Source organism: Prorops nasuta, unplaced genomic scaffold (genome assembly GCF_024137725.1).
Source record: "Prorops nasuta isolate Cenicafe-Biocafe unplaced genomic scaffold, Cenicafe_Pnas_1.2 PNAS00011, whole genome shotgun sequence".
NCBI classification, from domain to species: Eukaryota; Metazoa; Arthropoda; class Insecta; order Hymenoptera; family Bethylidae; genus Prorops; species Prorops nasuta.
In genome coordinates, this window is record NW_027116808.1 from 1,705,672 (window position 1) to 1,722,381 (window position 16,710).

General features: G+C 40.2%; 1 protein-coding gene across 2 annotated transcripts; it reads left to right on the forward strand.

The window, feature by feature from the left end:
- Window positions 1–1,363: 1,363 nt before the first annotated feature.
- Window positions 1,364–16,472, forward strand: wwk (white walker). 2 transcript variants are annotated; one of them, XM_066733910.1, is made up of 16 exons: window positions 1,364–1,651; window positions 3,926–4,011; window positions 7,316–7,476; window positions 8,475–8,751; window positions 9,222–9,410; window positions 9,518–9,703; window positions 10,293–10,445; window positions 10,541–10,676; window positions 11,075–11,130; window positions 11,541–11,615; window positions 11,715–12,050; window positions 12,655–12,852; window positions 12,937–13,234; window positions 13,534–13,845; window positions 13,941–14,226; window positions 14,373–16,472. In XM_066733910.1, exons 1-16 carry the CDS (start codon window positions 1,465–1,467, stop codon window positions 14,914–14,916), a joined length of 3,480 nt encoding a protein of 1,159 aa, XP_066590007.1. In that variant the 5' UTR covers window positions 1,364–1,464; the 3' UTR covers window positions 14,917–16,472. The 2 variants fall into 2 exon arrangements, with proteins under 2 accessions (XP_066590007.1, XP_066590008.1); XM_066733911.1 differs by having other exon boundaries at window positions 11,715–12,005.
- The last annotated feature ends 238 nt before the right edge of the window (window positions 16,473–16,710 follow it).

Here is a 16,710-nt window from a genome sequence, read left to right on the forward strand (position 1 = left end):
ATTTAGTATTGGCGAAGAATAGTTCGTCGAAGCGCCGCTAGATGGAAATGAGTAACAAATTTCTCGCAAGTGCTTGAGAAAATGATCGTTTCTATATAAGTAAATTCTAAATATGTCACGACAACGTTCAAATTTAATTCAGGTAGTATTTAAGAACGTCATTTATGCCTCTCGATTCAACTTTCTTCTGCATGCTTCATTGCTGTAATGCATGGTATGTACATATCGAACGGTCGATAATTTCACCAAATTGATCCAATTTGCTTAACTTGTACAAGTTCATGTTCCCAATTTAGAATAAAATATTGATTAATTAATCGCGTGCAATAATAATTGTCGCAAAGTGAAGAAACGTGGTGTATAAATAAATTGATTCGCGTGTATTGTTAAAATTTAAAAAATTTTAACCAAGTGTTAGATCAATTGTCGGCCATGAATTAAGGTCATGCGATGACCGATCCAGTGGCTAAATCAGCATTGCTGCATTTGCTGCTGCATTATCGTCCCAGACCTGCCCCTCCACTACTAGTACAACACACCATACGATTCTCGATTCCCCATGACCCTATGTTGTTGCCCCATGACCGCATGACTCATACCAAACCAAACATAGATCATCATTGAGTCAATAAGAAATTCCTACATAAACTACAAGTGGTATTTCAACCAGTTTCTACATCAAGAATTCCGCATGACGTACAATACGGACATTCGAAGAATGACGATCTCTACTAATTAAGTACCACATAACTGGGTTATGTTATTGCGTAGAAGAAGGAGAATGCGGTTGTTATCTCGATAGCCAGGAATTGGGAAAATTCAAGGAGAGAGTAAGAGAAAGTGATAAGAGCAGGGGAATAAAGGGAGGGGGGAATCCGGGAAGCTCCACGGGAAAATCGATCGGCAACGATGGCCGGTACCTCCCGCAGAGCTAAAAATGTAGAGATGGCGCTGGTCCCTTGGCCTATAACGAAAACCCTGAAGAGCGCATTACACCCTACTCCATCAGGAAAATATACCTTCCACCGGATGTGTCACCGATGACTCGGCACTTCCTCAAGATCGGACGTGCAAAATACACGAAGTAACACAGAAAATTTAAAGAAATCCTCAACAAGGAGAACGTGATGGCATGTGCAGCAGGAATAGCAGGAATGGCGGGAAAAGCAGGAATGATGGGAATGACGGGATTGGAAGAAACGTGGACTGCGTTTGCGTGGGTAATGCAGGCCAGGGCAGGCGCCATGGATAGGGGGGAGAGGTGCGGGAGGGAAATGGGATAGTAAGGGTAGGGGTAGTACGACGCTATATAGACATATAGCTACGCTTCGTAACTCGGTAAGAGCGCGAGCGAGAGAGGGACTGTACCGAGTATAGTCGTAGTTGAGTCCAGTTCAGTTCAGTCCGGTAGAGGTGAAAGAGTTCTCGTTTAAGGACGTTGGTCCTTGCGAATTGGTAGAAGAGATGCCAGGCGGCGAGGGGTCCTTCATCAAGAACCTCGAGGAACGTGCATCGGCTAATTGTGCTAATAACAGTGCAGGCGATGAGAAAGAAGATACCACCACAACATCCACCATGAGCAACCTCCTCACTGGCGATGGAATTCGACGTAGGAAGGTCATCCACGCGGCCAAAGAAACCCTCGATAAGGGTGAGTCGCTCTTACTACCACGTACCTATCCCCACCAAACCTGTAATTTTTCTCGTCTCATACTTTCATGAAATTTTCATGCACTTTCACTCCTTTCGATCTCAAATCTTATTTTACACTTTTTTTATCTTCGTTCTTATTTCCTGTGCGTTTACACTTGTCGATTATAGAAAGTATGGGAGTGTAATAATTATTTTGGATTCTAATTAAAGTGATGATCACTGAATCATTAGATCGATGATCATTTGGATCAATCGGAAATTCCAGTAATGCGATTTTAAAGATTTTTTTTCGAATAATAGTGAAATTATGAGAATTTTACTCGTGCATTTTTTTAATGATAATATTCTAAAAACTCTTCATGACTTTTCTACTAGGAAAATTATTGTGTATCCAGGATAAAAATAAGTTTTTTTCTTTCGTTGGAAACGGAGTCATCGAATGTTAGGATATCGAAGCAAATATCTTTATTGTTCATTAATCTCGTCAGTCGATTATGTCACTCGATTAAGTGTATTATGTGATGTGTCTGCTGTGTGCAATGTATTCTAGAAATGATACTCGTGGTATAGATAAATTTCTACGAGGATGATTTTCAGTGTGACTTTACGCGACGCCTTATTACTCGACTCGAAGCGATCCTTCGAACCCTGAAGAACTCGTAAATTGACCTCATCTTCAAAGGTATTTTGTTTGAAAAATCATGCAACGAGAGTATGCAGTTTATTTCAATGTAGACAATGGAGAAAAGGAGTTTCCTAAAATTCATCAGTAAATCGCTTGGACCTCCCATTAATCAACAAGATCCTACGAATTCTGTATTCAAATACTCCAAATTAAATTTTTTCAACCGTAAACCATTAACTCTTCAGGATAACAGATATTTAAACTACTTGTTCTCTATATACTCAAATCCACTCTGTTTTTCTTTCCTCATTTCTCTCTTCAGCTTTATTTTCTTAAAATATTTGTTTAACGAACCAATTTCCCTGGGTCTTATACACGAAGAGCAAAAAAGATGAGAAAATGATTGCGAAATACTGACAACGATCCCGATCTTACCGGAAATTAATCAATTATGATAAAAGTCGTGGGAATATACCGGTCTAGTACGATTAAAACTGGAATCTGGGCCAAGATGCAAATAATCCTTCACCATTCAATTAATCATTGACTTTATCGATGGCCGAATCTCGAAGAAGATAATAGGTACACATCAGCATGTCAATGTCAAGAGGAACGATAAAACTGTATCGACTGATAATCGTCCAGCATCCAGCTTAAATTTCCTTTTACATTTCATCCTTTCTTCTTGCATTATTCAAACCACAAGGTCTACACATGGAACACGTTAAATGTGAAGAATTTTTTCTGGAAATTCAGGAGTTATCTTTTATTTTTGACTCACCTTGTATATTGTGGACAGTGTGACGTAATTCATCCCTCTTTCCTGACCTCCCTCAACTACAACTTCCAACTTCCATCAGGTAGCTGAGTAGAGGATTCATCCATCGGGATTCCAAATGAAAGCACCCCCCCCCTTCCTCTCTGCACTCTCCTAACTCTCCTCCATATGGACCCAGTTCTTTCGTTAAAGAAAATCCCCGAGTGTGTGTGGGTTAATGCATAGTGTAAATCAGAATTTTTCTATCTACTACGAATCATACCTTTAAAATTATGAAAATGAAAATATTTTATGAGAATATTTAATATTTTTCACTCGTTAATTCAAACATCCAAGACAAGGATTAAAATTTGTTGAGTATTTGGAATACAATATACGTGTACATAAATTGGAATAGTAATGATAGAGTTGTTTTGGAATAAATTCATTGTATAGCTTAATTAAATCAGTATATATATACATTAGTTAAAATTAAAGCTAGGTTAGTTTACGAGATTTTATAAATTACACCATTCTGTGCATCAGAGATAATTCTATGAGTCAGTTGATGCTTTAATATAGCTGGGCATTTAATTAAAATCAAAATACTCGCGTTGCACTTTTCTATACCGTTAGGGTTGCGTTCTCGTACAGAGTCTCCAGGGAAACCTTGACGTACCCAGCAAATCTCTCATCTGCATTTACGTGCCAGCAATTATCGCTAAAGTACTTCTATATATGTATACCCACACTAATCAACCGAAGAGGGATTCAATGATTAGAGAGCTTAATTATAAGTTTTATATGACTATTTAAAGCAATTATTATTTTTTTTATGCTATATATATTTAGTGGTATACACATATATATACTTTCTGTTGTGTTTTCAGCATCCCGTTTATTGAGACGAAAAATACCATGTACTGGCCACCTGATGACCCCACGCCGCCTGTGGATTCAAAAGGTTCCAACTCAGGTTTGTCTTACATATAGTTTTACTATTCTACATATGTATTAGTTTTCTCGATTTTGCATGAGTACTCGCGGTTTTTTCAGCAGAATTCATTCAGTAGCAATCATTGCATCGATAAAAATAATTAACCCCATTGACTTAATTGTGAAAAGAATTTCAACTCTTTAGCTCCTCCCATCCAAGATGAAAAATTATTATTAATGAAGAAAAATAAATTTATGAGGATGGTAGATACGTGTACTATAGAATCATGGTTGTTCATCGGCCCTTATATATATATATATATATATATATACATTCAGACTGAGATACCCTTTAAATGAGGGCTCGAAAATTGTTTCACTTTTCAGCTGCTTGCTGTTGTCAGTAATTTGGAACACCTATTAGTGACTATATAGTATATGACAAGTAGTTAAAAAGTGCAAAAATTTCCGAGCCCTACTTTAAACGACTGTGGATGAATTATAACAAATGAAAAGATGCTTTGGAAAGCTCTCGAGGTCATCTAAAAGACAAAGAAATAAAAAAATAGGTTGCACAATTACAAAAATTCAAGGCGACCTTCAAACGTGCATCATCAGCTCTCTTCCCAAAGTTAAACCAATAACACAGTATCTTCTTGCATCTCGCTCGAAGTTCAGCAACATTTATTTAAATTTCTTTTTCACAACGCCACATTGTTACAACTCGACTGTCATCGTTTCACAACAATTTAAATGCCACACTACTTATACTATACATACACATGCATACATTGTTATACCCCAAATAATTAAAAACTAGAAAATTTCCAATCGATCCAAGAACCGAAAGAATACTACAAGAAATCGCTATATTTTCTTCAAGATAGCCTCGAGCCGCAAAGTTGCACATAGAAATCCATGAAATTTTAAGCAAAGTTTATGCGAGCTCGTGAAATTTTTATTAAAATTCGATCGATCTAGTTTATACCTCATGGATTCCTCCTACAAACACAACATAATTTGTCTCTATGCACTTTATCAAAGTTTACCATCCGAAGAGCTGCTCTTAAGAGCAACGAGTGCATGTGGCGAGTGCGATAATTGCAACATAGTGTAATTGTGCAATTCTGCCAAGCACGAGGATGGTTCTACATAGTTTTATCGCAGTCTACCGCATCAGCTGATGTACGGACAGGTATCAGACTCCGTCATGCGGACATATATGGACACTCATCCAGCATTAGCAGACTCGTTTTCTTCTCTTCCATTATTAAACGAGCGACGACCGACGACCGACCACGACGCCGACGCCGACGCCGACGCCTCTCTTCCTCCTATCGATTTTCAAGCTGATCGCCAACAACGCGCCGCGAGTGCCAACGATGTAGTATACGTAGTACGCTCGCGAGGCTCGCGAGAGAAAATTTATGAGCTGGGTCACTGATCGGAAAAGTGGAAAAATAATGGGAAGAGCACTCGATATCTCAGTCCCTTCGCTCGTTTCACTGCAGCCCCAAACAAAGATCCTCCGATGTTGACCCGTTAAAAACGGTAAAATTATTCTCTTCGTGCACGACCTACTCTTCAATGTTATCGCCCTTGCTAAATCTCCTGAAGAGTATACTTGCTAATTGTATATTATTCGCATCTGTTGTATACATATATATGTGAAGAGAGAGAAAATGGGGAAAGACTCTCTTTTGTCTTAGTAGAGCAAGTAAAATGGAATGATTTTTAGATTGGAAGATCTTGATTGAATTGAGCAGAGAAAATTTAATGATTTTTTGATGATTTTTGACACGAGTTTTCCTTCTGATTATGAGTAGTTTGGATTGCAGTGGAGTAGATTCTGTGACAATGTCCCGAATAGTCCAGAGTAGTCCCAAGTAGTCCTGATTATTCCCAATTCCAGAACCAGGCTGCATGCGCGCCTCTGCGCGTCTGTCTGGATGACCTGGATGGCCTGCTGTCTGGCTGTGATCCAAATCATATAGTAGAACATCGCGAAGTAGCATTGTTAATATGTTATATACATATATATATATATATATATGTATATATATTCTCTGATTTCTCAACTATTCCCTTTGCGGATAGTGCGCCACATTCGACCTACTATTTCCGATAAGGCTATCCACTTATCAGCATCATTTTTTCCATTCTACCACTACAATTTTTTACACGATCCTCCATTCTCCATTACAGGAGCACCGTTCGTAAAATTAATTCAAGAAAAACTTGTTACAAGTTTGAAAGTTTGGTCAGCAGCTAAAAGAATTATTATACGAGTCAATTTCATCGTTAGAAATTTCTCATCGTCTTTACGCTACATTGTTCTATCGAATGAATGACCAAGAGGATCGTTACATCGTATGCGTTCGTTCGTTGTAAATTTGTAGTTTTTTACACGATCCCCAAGTCTCCAGTATAGGAGCACCGTTCGTAAAATTAATTCAGGAAAAACTTGTTACAACTTTAAAAGTTTGGTCAGCAGCTAAAAGAATTTTTATACGAGTCAATTTCATCGTTAGAAATTTCTCATCGTCGTTACGCTATATTGTTCTATGAAATGACAAAGAGGATCGTTACGTAGCATGCATTGGTTCGTTGTAAATGTTATCTCGGTGACACGAGTGTTTTAATTCTTGCGTCCTTTATTCTGGGCCACTGTAAGTGGCCTGCTGCAGAACCCACACATACAGTATACCTAAATATATATACGTATATGGTGGTGTACGACCAGCTTTAATCTCTCTCATTATAAACTCAGCTCACCCCACCTTAGTAACGAACCTTCCTACAGCATCATCATCGTTATACAGACAGGAGAAAAAAATTTTATTTTACTTTCCATCAAAAGTACGCTTCCACGATAAATCCACAGAGTCCCAAAGTTCAACACCGAACTCCACCGACGATACTCGAGCAAAGTTGACTCTCCTCTTCAGGGTCTCAGCCAAGGATCCCACGATCCTTCCTAGCGAATTATTCGAATTTATACCCACCCTCTGATCGAGTGCCATATTGCTCTGATAAGTTCTTCGGTAAGGTACATGTAAAAGGTCAAAGTTCATCTGTGAATTCAATGGTTGCCCTTAGCTGCACTTTGTTTTCTCGATAAGTAAAATTTATAGTGCATCTCCGAACCTTCGCATTATCGATCAAGCGAGTCAGAGTGAAATGCCAATAGCTAAAGCAATTTCATCCACGATCATGCACTTGCTTTTTATTTTCTCGCTTCGACTCGTCTATTGCTTTATTGTGTATCTATATATATATATATATATACTTAGATGGTTAGATATAACGATTAAGGAGAGAAACGATGTTGATTGATCCGACAGGAATGCGACGTAGTGATGATGTTCCCGAGTGGGGCGAGCGACGAGACATTGATGTGGCTTTTGGGGAGACTTCGCTCTGGCACACCTGGTCTCGTCGTCCACGTTAGACAGCACGCTTCATCGGACAGCTACGGATTCTACTTGACGGCACCTTTCACTGTGTAAAACTCTTATATATATATATACGTATAAGAACACATTCAAGAAAATATCGTTGATGATATTGATTAACAGGGCTGCGTTCCTATATTAATTATGCTTTGCTCTTGAATTCTACTAATGACTTGCAATTATTTGGCAAATCGTTTAATTGCTGTAATGAAGTAGCATATATTGTGTAATTAAACAGAGGCTACGTTGATTAATTTTAAAAACTGGATAATTGATGTTTTGTATACATTCATAGTTTTATAGAGAATAGTGTAATTCGATAGAACGTGGTAATTATTATAATTCTGTTTTGTTTTTTTACAGTCAATGAATGTATAAATAATTTATTATCTGTGTTAATAGGAACGATAAATATGATTGTTCTTACTACATTTAACGTTATATCGATTGGTTATTAATGAAGCAATTTCTATCGAATAATAGACTCTTTTTGTTGGCTCCATAAAAGTAGTGCAAGATCGATGCTTGGACTCGAACAATGGGATTAATTGTCTCAATGAACACTCATTTATGGATATTACTCGATATCTTGTTTCGTCGAGGGTTCCAATGTACGGTATATAGAAAATCGTTCGATAGATCGAGAGGCTAACGAGATTGAGTCGAGATGTAGTGTTATATATATTTAATTAAACCTTAAATGGGGTAATGGTACATAGCGATAATAAAAGTTGTATTTTTATCAAGCAAAGTGTGTTAGGTATGTAGCTAGGTTATTTCTCTCTCGAAAGAAAGAAATCGATCGCTGCCAAGCTGGCCACGGAATTTCGCAAGGATTTCATCGATCGCTGTAGCAAAACTAGGCGAGGTTACTCGCTCTCGCATTGCTCGGTCTGTATATATAGACAATGTATACATACGGACATTACAGGCTGCAGCTAGCGCATGGGCCATTTCTTTGATTTCATGAGAAAAAAGAAAATTAATGAAAATTGTGCAGTAGATATATATATATATATATATATATATATATATAAATTTTCTGAAGATTGCTGAAGGCAGCTGAAGAGGTTCACCTGCCAAAGGAACTTCGCGTTGAATTCGGGGGTGGACTGAAAGAGTTCGTTTGCTCGGAGAGGAGCTGTTTCAAGGGGAGCGACGACGAGGCGAGGTTCTTCAGCACTCAGGAGAGACAATCCCTGGTTCTTCATCTTCTACACACCCTCAGGGCTGGAGCGCAGGATCTTCACAGCCTTCCAGGTCTGAAACTCGTCGAGGGCCAAGCCATCATCCCCAAATGCCTTTCCACCGGTATTATTTCCCAAGTACGGAATTTCTCTATTATGTGTGTATATATACAGGGTTTGTTGGATAAATCTTGAAAAGGGGCGGAGCTTCGTGCTCGAAGCACGGTGGTGGGGGCTAAGGGTGTAATTGACTACGGAGAGAGAGGGAAACTAACAAAAGTGAGCGACAGGCAATGATCAGCCAATAAATTTTGTCAATTCAGGTTTCAAAAAAAGACACTACAGGGCGTGACAGAAAAATAATTTAAGTATCGCTATCTCTCTCTCTCTCTCTCTCTCTCTCTGAAGTCAATCACGATTCAGTCTCAGCTACAGTACTTCGACTGGACTTCCACCTCTTGATACGAATTATCCGACTCAGGTTGACCCTGTATATATATATATATATATATAATACCTACCTAGGTATATATACCACCTGTCAGCGCGTATAGTAAAACTTTCCAGCTGACTGAATATCTCTCCTGCTCCTCTGCACCGACACACAGGTCTTCCCCCTTCACGAATTGCCCGCCTTGGAGAAACTTCAGAGAAGCTGGGTGCGCGCCTTTCTCAAGCCTCAACCCCTCGACGATATCTGTCAATATTTCGGGGTGAAAATCACCATGTACTTTGCGTGGCTCGGACACTACACCACCGCCTTGATAGTTCCAGCTGCAGTGGGTGCCATATACTGGGTGGGTGTATATATATATATATATATTATATGCACTTCGTTCAACGATCTATATATATGCTTTTCGAGGTTTTTCGTAAACAAATTTCAATGCATATTCCAACGCAGGTGGGCATCATCGGTAGGAACCAGGCGATGGAGGATGTGGCATACGTGCTTTTCTCCATATTCAACGTCATCTGGGCGACGGTTTATCTCGAGACGTGGAAGAGGAGGGGTGCGGAGTTGGCTTACAGATGGGGAACCCTCGACCAGAGGGACGATCTCCTAGTGGAGCCTAGACCTCTCTTCACGGTAAACTCACCCCCCCCCCCCCCTCCCTTATATCCTATATACGTGCATTTAGTTTTTATGATTTTTTTCAAATTATTCACCTTGAAAACGACCTTGACTGATTTTCTTGTTAATTGCAAGGTTGTACAAACGTTTATTCTTTCTATAAAAAAGAACGTATAAACAACGTTACTATAGAATAATAATCTTTAATTGACATCATAAAATATTTTCTTTATCAAATAACTAACAAGTGTAATAAGGTTTGGATAAAAAATGAATAGTCGCAAGAATTAATAGATGGTAGTAAAGTAAATTAAAGTTTTTATCCAGAGAAACGAGGTTTATTAATGAACTATCGCGATAGACAGGTTTTTATGGTTACAACTCCAATTAAATACCTCTCCGTAGAATATTTCACGAAATTCTCGTCTATCGAAAAAAAAATTTATTCCTTTCTTCGGTTGCGTCTATCCAGGCTGAATAATTTCGAAAATATCACTTTTTCCATGATATATATACGCATTACAAATTTGCTTCGATCCAACACCAATATTTCTCCGTCGACTCGATCGTAAATGAAAGAACCAAATGAAAAAAACACGCGCAGGGAACTTTGGAAATATCAGCGGTCACCGGGAGATTAGAACCAACCTATCCAAGATGGCGGCGGAACGTCTTTCGGTATTTCGTCACAGTTCCTGTCATAGCTGTTTGTTTGCTCTTCGTATTCATCGTGATGATTCTGAGCTTCCAGATACAGGTTGGTCTTGCTGAATTTTAAACAAAAAAAATCTTCTATATTTTATGCAATATTATTCCTAACTAATGAATGAATTTATAATTATAAATCTTCAGGATTGGTGGGACAAGGGCTTGGAATCCTCGGGTTACGGATTTTGTTTGAGTTACGTACCAAAAGTGCTACTGGCTGTGGTGATAGCCCTGATGGACGAGGCATATTTCAAGGTCGCTGTGCTCCTCAATGACATGGGTAGGTATGCTTCGTTGCGCGACCACACCAACTCTATATATATATATATATCTCTCTCTCTCTCTCTCTCTTTCTATCCATCTATCTATCTTTCTCTCTCTTACACACACACTATATAGATATTTCCTTCGAAAACCAACCAGAAGATAATCTCTTATATCTCTGTCATCGATCCATAGTTTATTTCGTTCACTTTTTTTATAGACGAAACAAAGCAATTTTTATAATTGCACTCTTTCCAATCTTATTTCAGAGCTTGCAAGTATTATATACCTTTCGTGTTATAGAGATTACTTTTGCAGGCATTGAATGAAATCAATCTTTTATGAAAGGATAATTTTCCCAGGCTCATTCCATTTATAGTATCTGTAATTCTTGTATGTATGTGCTGGACGCAGAAAACTATCGACTAGACACAGAGTACGAGAATCATCTGATCTACAAGGTGGCACTGGTAATAAGATGAGCTTTCTCTCTCTTTCTCTCTCTATCTCTGTATTATATATTACGTCTGTGTGTGTGTGTGTGTGTGTGTGTGTGTGTGTGGGCTATTTTACGCGCCTCTTCCACATCATTTAATAATATTCTAACGTAGGAAGAAAAGTTCACCTGGCAAACATTTTATCAGCTGTATGAAAAATTTGCAGGTGGACTTGCAGTATATCGAAGCTTTGCGATGTATCATTGTAGAAGCTTTCTCTGTCGCTATATATATAGTATATATATATATATATATACTATATATGCATGGAAATTAATCTCACTCGTCTGTGGCATAGCTTCAATCGATCAATAATGCTGTTGATATAAATATACACAATCTTGAAGAAAGAGATTTTTAACTTTCTTATTTTCGACACTCAGTTTCAGTTCGTAAACTCCTTCCTCTCGCTCTTCTACATCGCTTTCTATCTTCAGGATCAAGAGAGGTTGACCGAGGTGAGTGTCCATACAAACAAATTAATATTCCAGTAAATCCACCGATTTACATAAACATTAAATCAAATAATTATACAACAATGACCTTGACTATTTCAGCAATTGGCAGCACTGTTGATAGCTCGTCAAGTAATAGGGAACTTGAAGGAATCAGCAGTCCCCTACCTCATAGAACAACTTCGATTGGCCAGACTCAGTTTCGAGCTGTTCGGTGCTCTTAGTCCCAGCGAGGCAAGGTTACCACCCGGTCAGCTAGGGGACAATGACCTTGCGGTCGGCAAGGACGAAGAGCGACGATCGGAGGACGCAGCTGATGAGACCCTGACGAAGACCGCTGGACAGAAGCAGAGGAACGTCAGCCAAGCCGAGCTGGAGAGTTCTCTCTACAGAGTAGGACAACCAACTAATTCTCTTCTTAGTGACATTACGTTCAAGGTCTGATCTAGATTTCGATCCGATCCATCCCCCCCACTCAACCTCTCTGTCTCTCCGCATTTTTATGGCTCAGCCGCACACTTCACCTCGCCATGTTATATATATATATATGTATATACCAATATATCCTCCGCATTCCGGAAGTGGAGTCGGATCTTCTCCTCTCTGTTCGCATGCAATTATGGCCTTTTTTTACACTGATTTTTTCATCGTTTCTTTCTTTTCCGATCACCTGCACCGATTCCATCCTGCACGCACGACGAACACTGACACACGCATGCAGGTAGCTGCGAAGAAGGTAGGTCCAACGTATCTATACTTGAATCAATTCTCATCCCGAATCTCCCTACTCGACTGACTCGACTCGATTTAACCTCTGTACATCAGCGTTATTCTTTGATTATCGTATTAAGACATTGACATTCTTCAGTAATTAGTACATGAACTCGCCCTGATTTATGCTTCTTTTGCCTGCGTTCACCAATAAAATATATTTATTAAAGAATATATATAGTATAAAATATACGATGATTTATATTCAATATGAATGATATATATATATATATATAGCTAATAAAGTATATATTTTCGATCAAACTGTTAGTACGACGGAGCCTTCTCGGAACATTTGGAGATGCTCTCTCAGCTTGGATACGTCTGTCTCTTTTCATCGGCTTTCCCACTAGCGGCCATGGCAGCTTTACTAGGAAATCTCCTCGAGTTGCGAGGGGATGCATTCAAGTTGTGTTTCGTGCTGCAGCGACCGTTCGGAAGACGGGTCTCCAATATCGGCACTTGGCAAGTAAGCAACTTAATTGTTATTATTATAAAAAGGTGTATATATAGGTATAGGTAGAGATCGAGGTACATGCCTGCGTGATTATAGAACGCTATGGAAGCAATGGGTCTGGTGGCCATTTTGGTGAACTGCGCGCTGATCGGTTTGAGCGGTCAAGTCCAGCGGATGTTTCCGGAAATGTCGGCGACGCAGACGATACTGTTGATAGTCGCCCTTGAACACATAATGTTGGCTATAAGATTCGTCATAATAAGAGCTATACCGGATATTCCTCACTGGGTCGCCACGGAGATGGCCAAGGTCGAGTTCCTCAGGAGGGAAGCGGTTAGAAGATTGTCCTCCACTCCATCCCCGGAGTCTCTTCAGTCTGCTGCGACAGTCATAGGTAAATTTTGTGTTTTCCTGTTAGTCCTGTTAGTTTTATCAGTCCCATAAGTCCCCAAAATCTTGCGACATCGTGCATGCACGGTCCCTTACACATATATATGCAGCTGCGAGTCACCACAACTTAGCAACATATCCTATATTAGCGGATCGGTGGCACGAGCAAGATCGGTTCGATTTTAAAATCTATATATATAGATATATACAATTATTATAATTAAACCGCGCAGAAAATTTTCTACTGCAACGCGCCACTGCTCCGCTCGTTTCCCCTTTGCAAATAATATCGCTCCAACTCAGGGAGATTCGCGGTGAGTGCAGCAGACGGAGAATCCGACGAGAAGAACTTTATGGCGCTGGGCCGAGCGGAAATTGCGCCGAGCAGAGCGGAAACGCCGACAGCGGGCAGCAGGACACCCAGTTGTCCGGCGACTCCTGCGGCTGTGGCTTCCAGCTCGAACATCCCAAGAATCGCCGAACAAACGCCTACGGCCATCTCCTACACCGATGCGAGCAGATCGACCCTCTTCTTGACGGAACACGCCGGTCTGATGGGTAGCTCCAAGGACATAAGGAACGCACCAAGGTGCTCCATTCCAGGTGGAGAACGAGGTAATTATTAAAGGGACTCAACGAGCCAATTAGGATATCGTACATCAGCGATAGACTCTTCATCAACTACTTTCTGAAATTACTCGAAATCGCAGGAAGAAGATCGAAGGACTGGCTGCTGAACGAACCGGAAGCGGCCTCCGAAGCTGCGTCAGATAGTTACAGACACCACTTGACCATCGGTCCTCACGGTGGCGTTGACTGGGTCAGACGACTCGGCCTTGAACAAGGAACCAGAAAGTCCAGCGACTCCGAGATCAGCCCTTCCAGTGCTGGCGTACTCCTAACACCTGCCGCTACAGAGGACCTGAATCTTCGAAGGTCTACCGACTGCTTAGCTCCCAAGGACCTCGCTGCATCCTCGGAAAGCGATTTACTCAAGTATGAAATTTCGCATAAATTAATTCCTAACGGCGAGAAAATTTCAACGTAGAAGATTTAGAGTCCCGTGTAAATTCGTTGATGGAATCTTCTCCACGTGTTTGCAAAGTGTAACCAGCCGTATTAAAAAGAACATTTCTCTTCAGGTCCGCTCCTCCTTGGGTGATACCGGAATTCAATAAATTCCGCTTCTCACCTGATAAGGAGAAGGAACGAGATAGGATGGAAAAGCAATTTGGACGTCAGCAGCAACAGCAACAACAGCAGCAACAACCTCAACAACATCAGTCTCTTCATCATTCCAGAAACAGTCATCACGAGCTGCAGAGGGAGAGACCAAGAGAGTGTCATTTACCGGAAAAGGACAAAGATTCCGGTGGTCTGTCTGATTCCAGCAAGACGATATCCAGCCAGGAGGAGGAGAAGCCCTCGAAGGAGGATCGAGAGGCTAAAAAGACTAGGGTTAAACAAAGTCTGATGAAGCGTGCACGGTCCGTAGCAATTTTCTCTTTGAAGTTGAAAGAACGACGAGCCAGAGAGGCCGAGGTCAAGGCCAAAGAAGCCGAGAGGGAGGCAAGATGGCAGCAGCCCCAATCTTGCGTCGGTGGAGAACTCTCCTGCATTCCCATAGAGAAATTAATATCCGTCGATGACATTGCTGCTATGGAGATGCGCAGAATGAATCCTTAATAACGCTTCTCGCGTCTATGCTACTAATAGGCTTATTATCTCAAGTAAATCCGCAATCGTACTGCTGCTGCTGCTGATGCTGAACGCGTGCGTAGGACCACGAAGAGGACGCGTCGGTGTGGCGACGCACAACCTTGACTCCAGCGTGGCTTGCTGCACCAGCAGAATACTTTCACTATTCTCTCCTAGATACGCAAAGTACCATCGACCTTCGATATATTTTCATCTATAGTCAAGCTAGGCTAATATAGCTGATGAATATCTATAAACCTCATCAGGGACTTCCGGTCGGGCCTCGCACGCTCGAAGGAAGTCCGGTACCAACCAACAACCACCGCTTTGTCCCTCTTTAACCTCCATTACGATTCATTCCCCTTCCCCCATCTTCTATTCTATACTATACGCTATATGTATATAATATAAATTTATTGTACAGATACAAAATCGATCCTGCACACTTTTTCCACGCTTCCACCACTTGTTTTCCTAGATCTCGGTCGCTCGACTAATTCCTCTTCTTTTACATAATTTGCCCAAATCGAAACAACGAGCAAACGGCGAAATACGACCTCAGATACGAAGGACAGAGATTAAACGTGGGAGGGAGGTTCCAGGAAACCCTCGCAGTCTTTCAAGAACTTTTGTAAAGTTGTTTATAATACGTCCGGGAGACTATGGGGATTAATTTCCCTAAAATGTTATTGTTATAGGAGAACGAGTTGTTCTTGTTGTTGTTGTTCCTCTTCTTCTTCTTTATCGTTCGCCAGACAGTGTGGACGTAGTAAAGAGAGAAAGAGGAAGAGAGAGAGAGAGAGAGAGAGAAAGAAATTTGCGTATCGCTTTTTTTACATACAGAAAAACTCGATGCTGAGAAAGGAATTTCGCTTTTAATGGCCTATCCGCATAACGAGTCACCGTCCCGCGGCCGAAGAATAGCGCAATATCGTTATCGATAACACGTAATTATAATTATTATTAAAAGTAATCACTCACATCGACAGAAAGCACTATTCGGAAAATCTGATACTGCACTGTAAATTATTACGCGTGTGTACATGCAGTCGTTAACAGGTTGCGTGTTACAGTAGCATAATTATAGCGCCATCAGTTTCATCGCTGCTTCTGACGGATAGTCAGTGGTGTGTCGCTTCGGATGTACATCTTAAATTTTGTACAAATACATTTCTAAAAAAAGATATCAACTTATAATGTACGTTATAGGGCCGAGTAACAGGATTGACCAACGGAAAATAATTAAAGCAGCTCTGCTTTTGAAACGCATGCCAAGTTTGCCTGATTTTGCTTCTAGCACGAAACATGTTAACGTCATAAAAATCGGAATTCGTTTCAATCAGTATTTAGCGTGCAACATAATATATATACAGAGAGAGAGAGAGAGAGAGAGAGAGAGAGAGAGAGAGAGAGAGAGAGAGAGAGAGTTTATCTTTATGCTGTCATCTTACGACAGATTCGAGCGTGTCGATAGACAGCATCTGTGATTGTTAGATGTTTTGTATAAAACAGGAACTGTGAGCAAATAAAACATTTTAACATGAGCCCTACATTTCACAATGCATAATCCTGTCCGAAGAATTATTTTTTTCACACAAGTCTCATTTTACGATAAACCCACTTTCAGTATTTGCAAGATTATACATTAATTTCGTATGAACTATCAGTTGGCTATAAATTAAATGTATACAGCGTATGATTTGGGTTATTTGATTTTATCATTCAACCAGATTAGCACGAAAGACGGAAAATAAAAATATTAAATCTAACGCTTCTGAATTT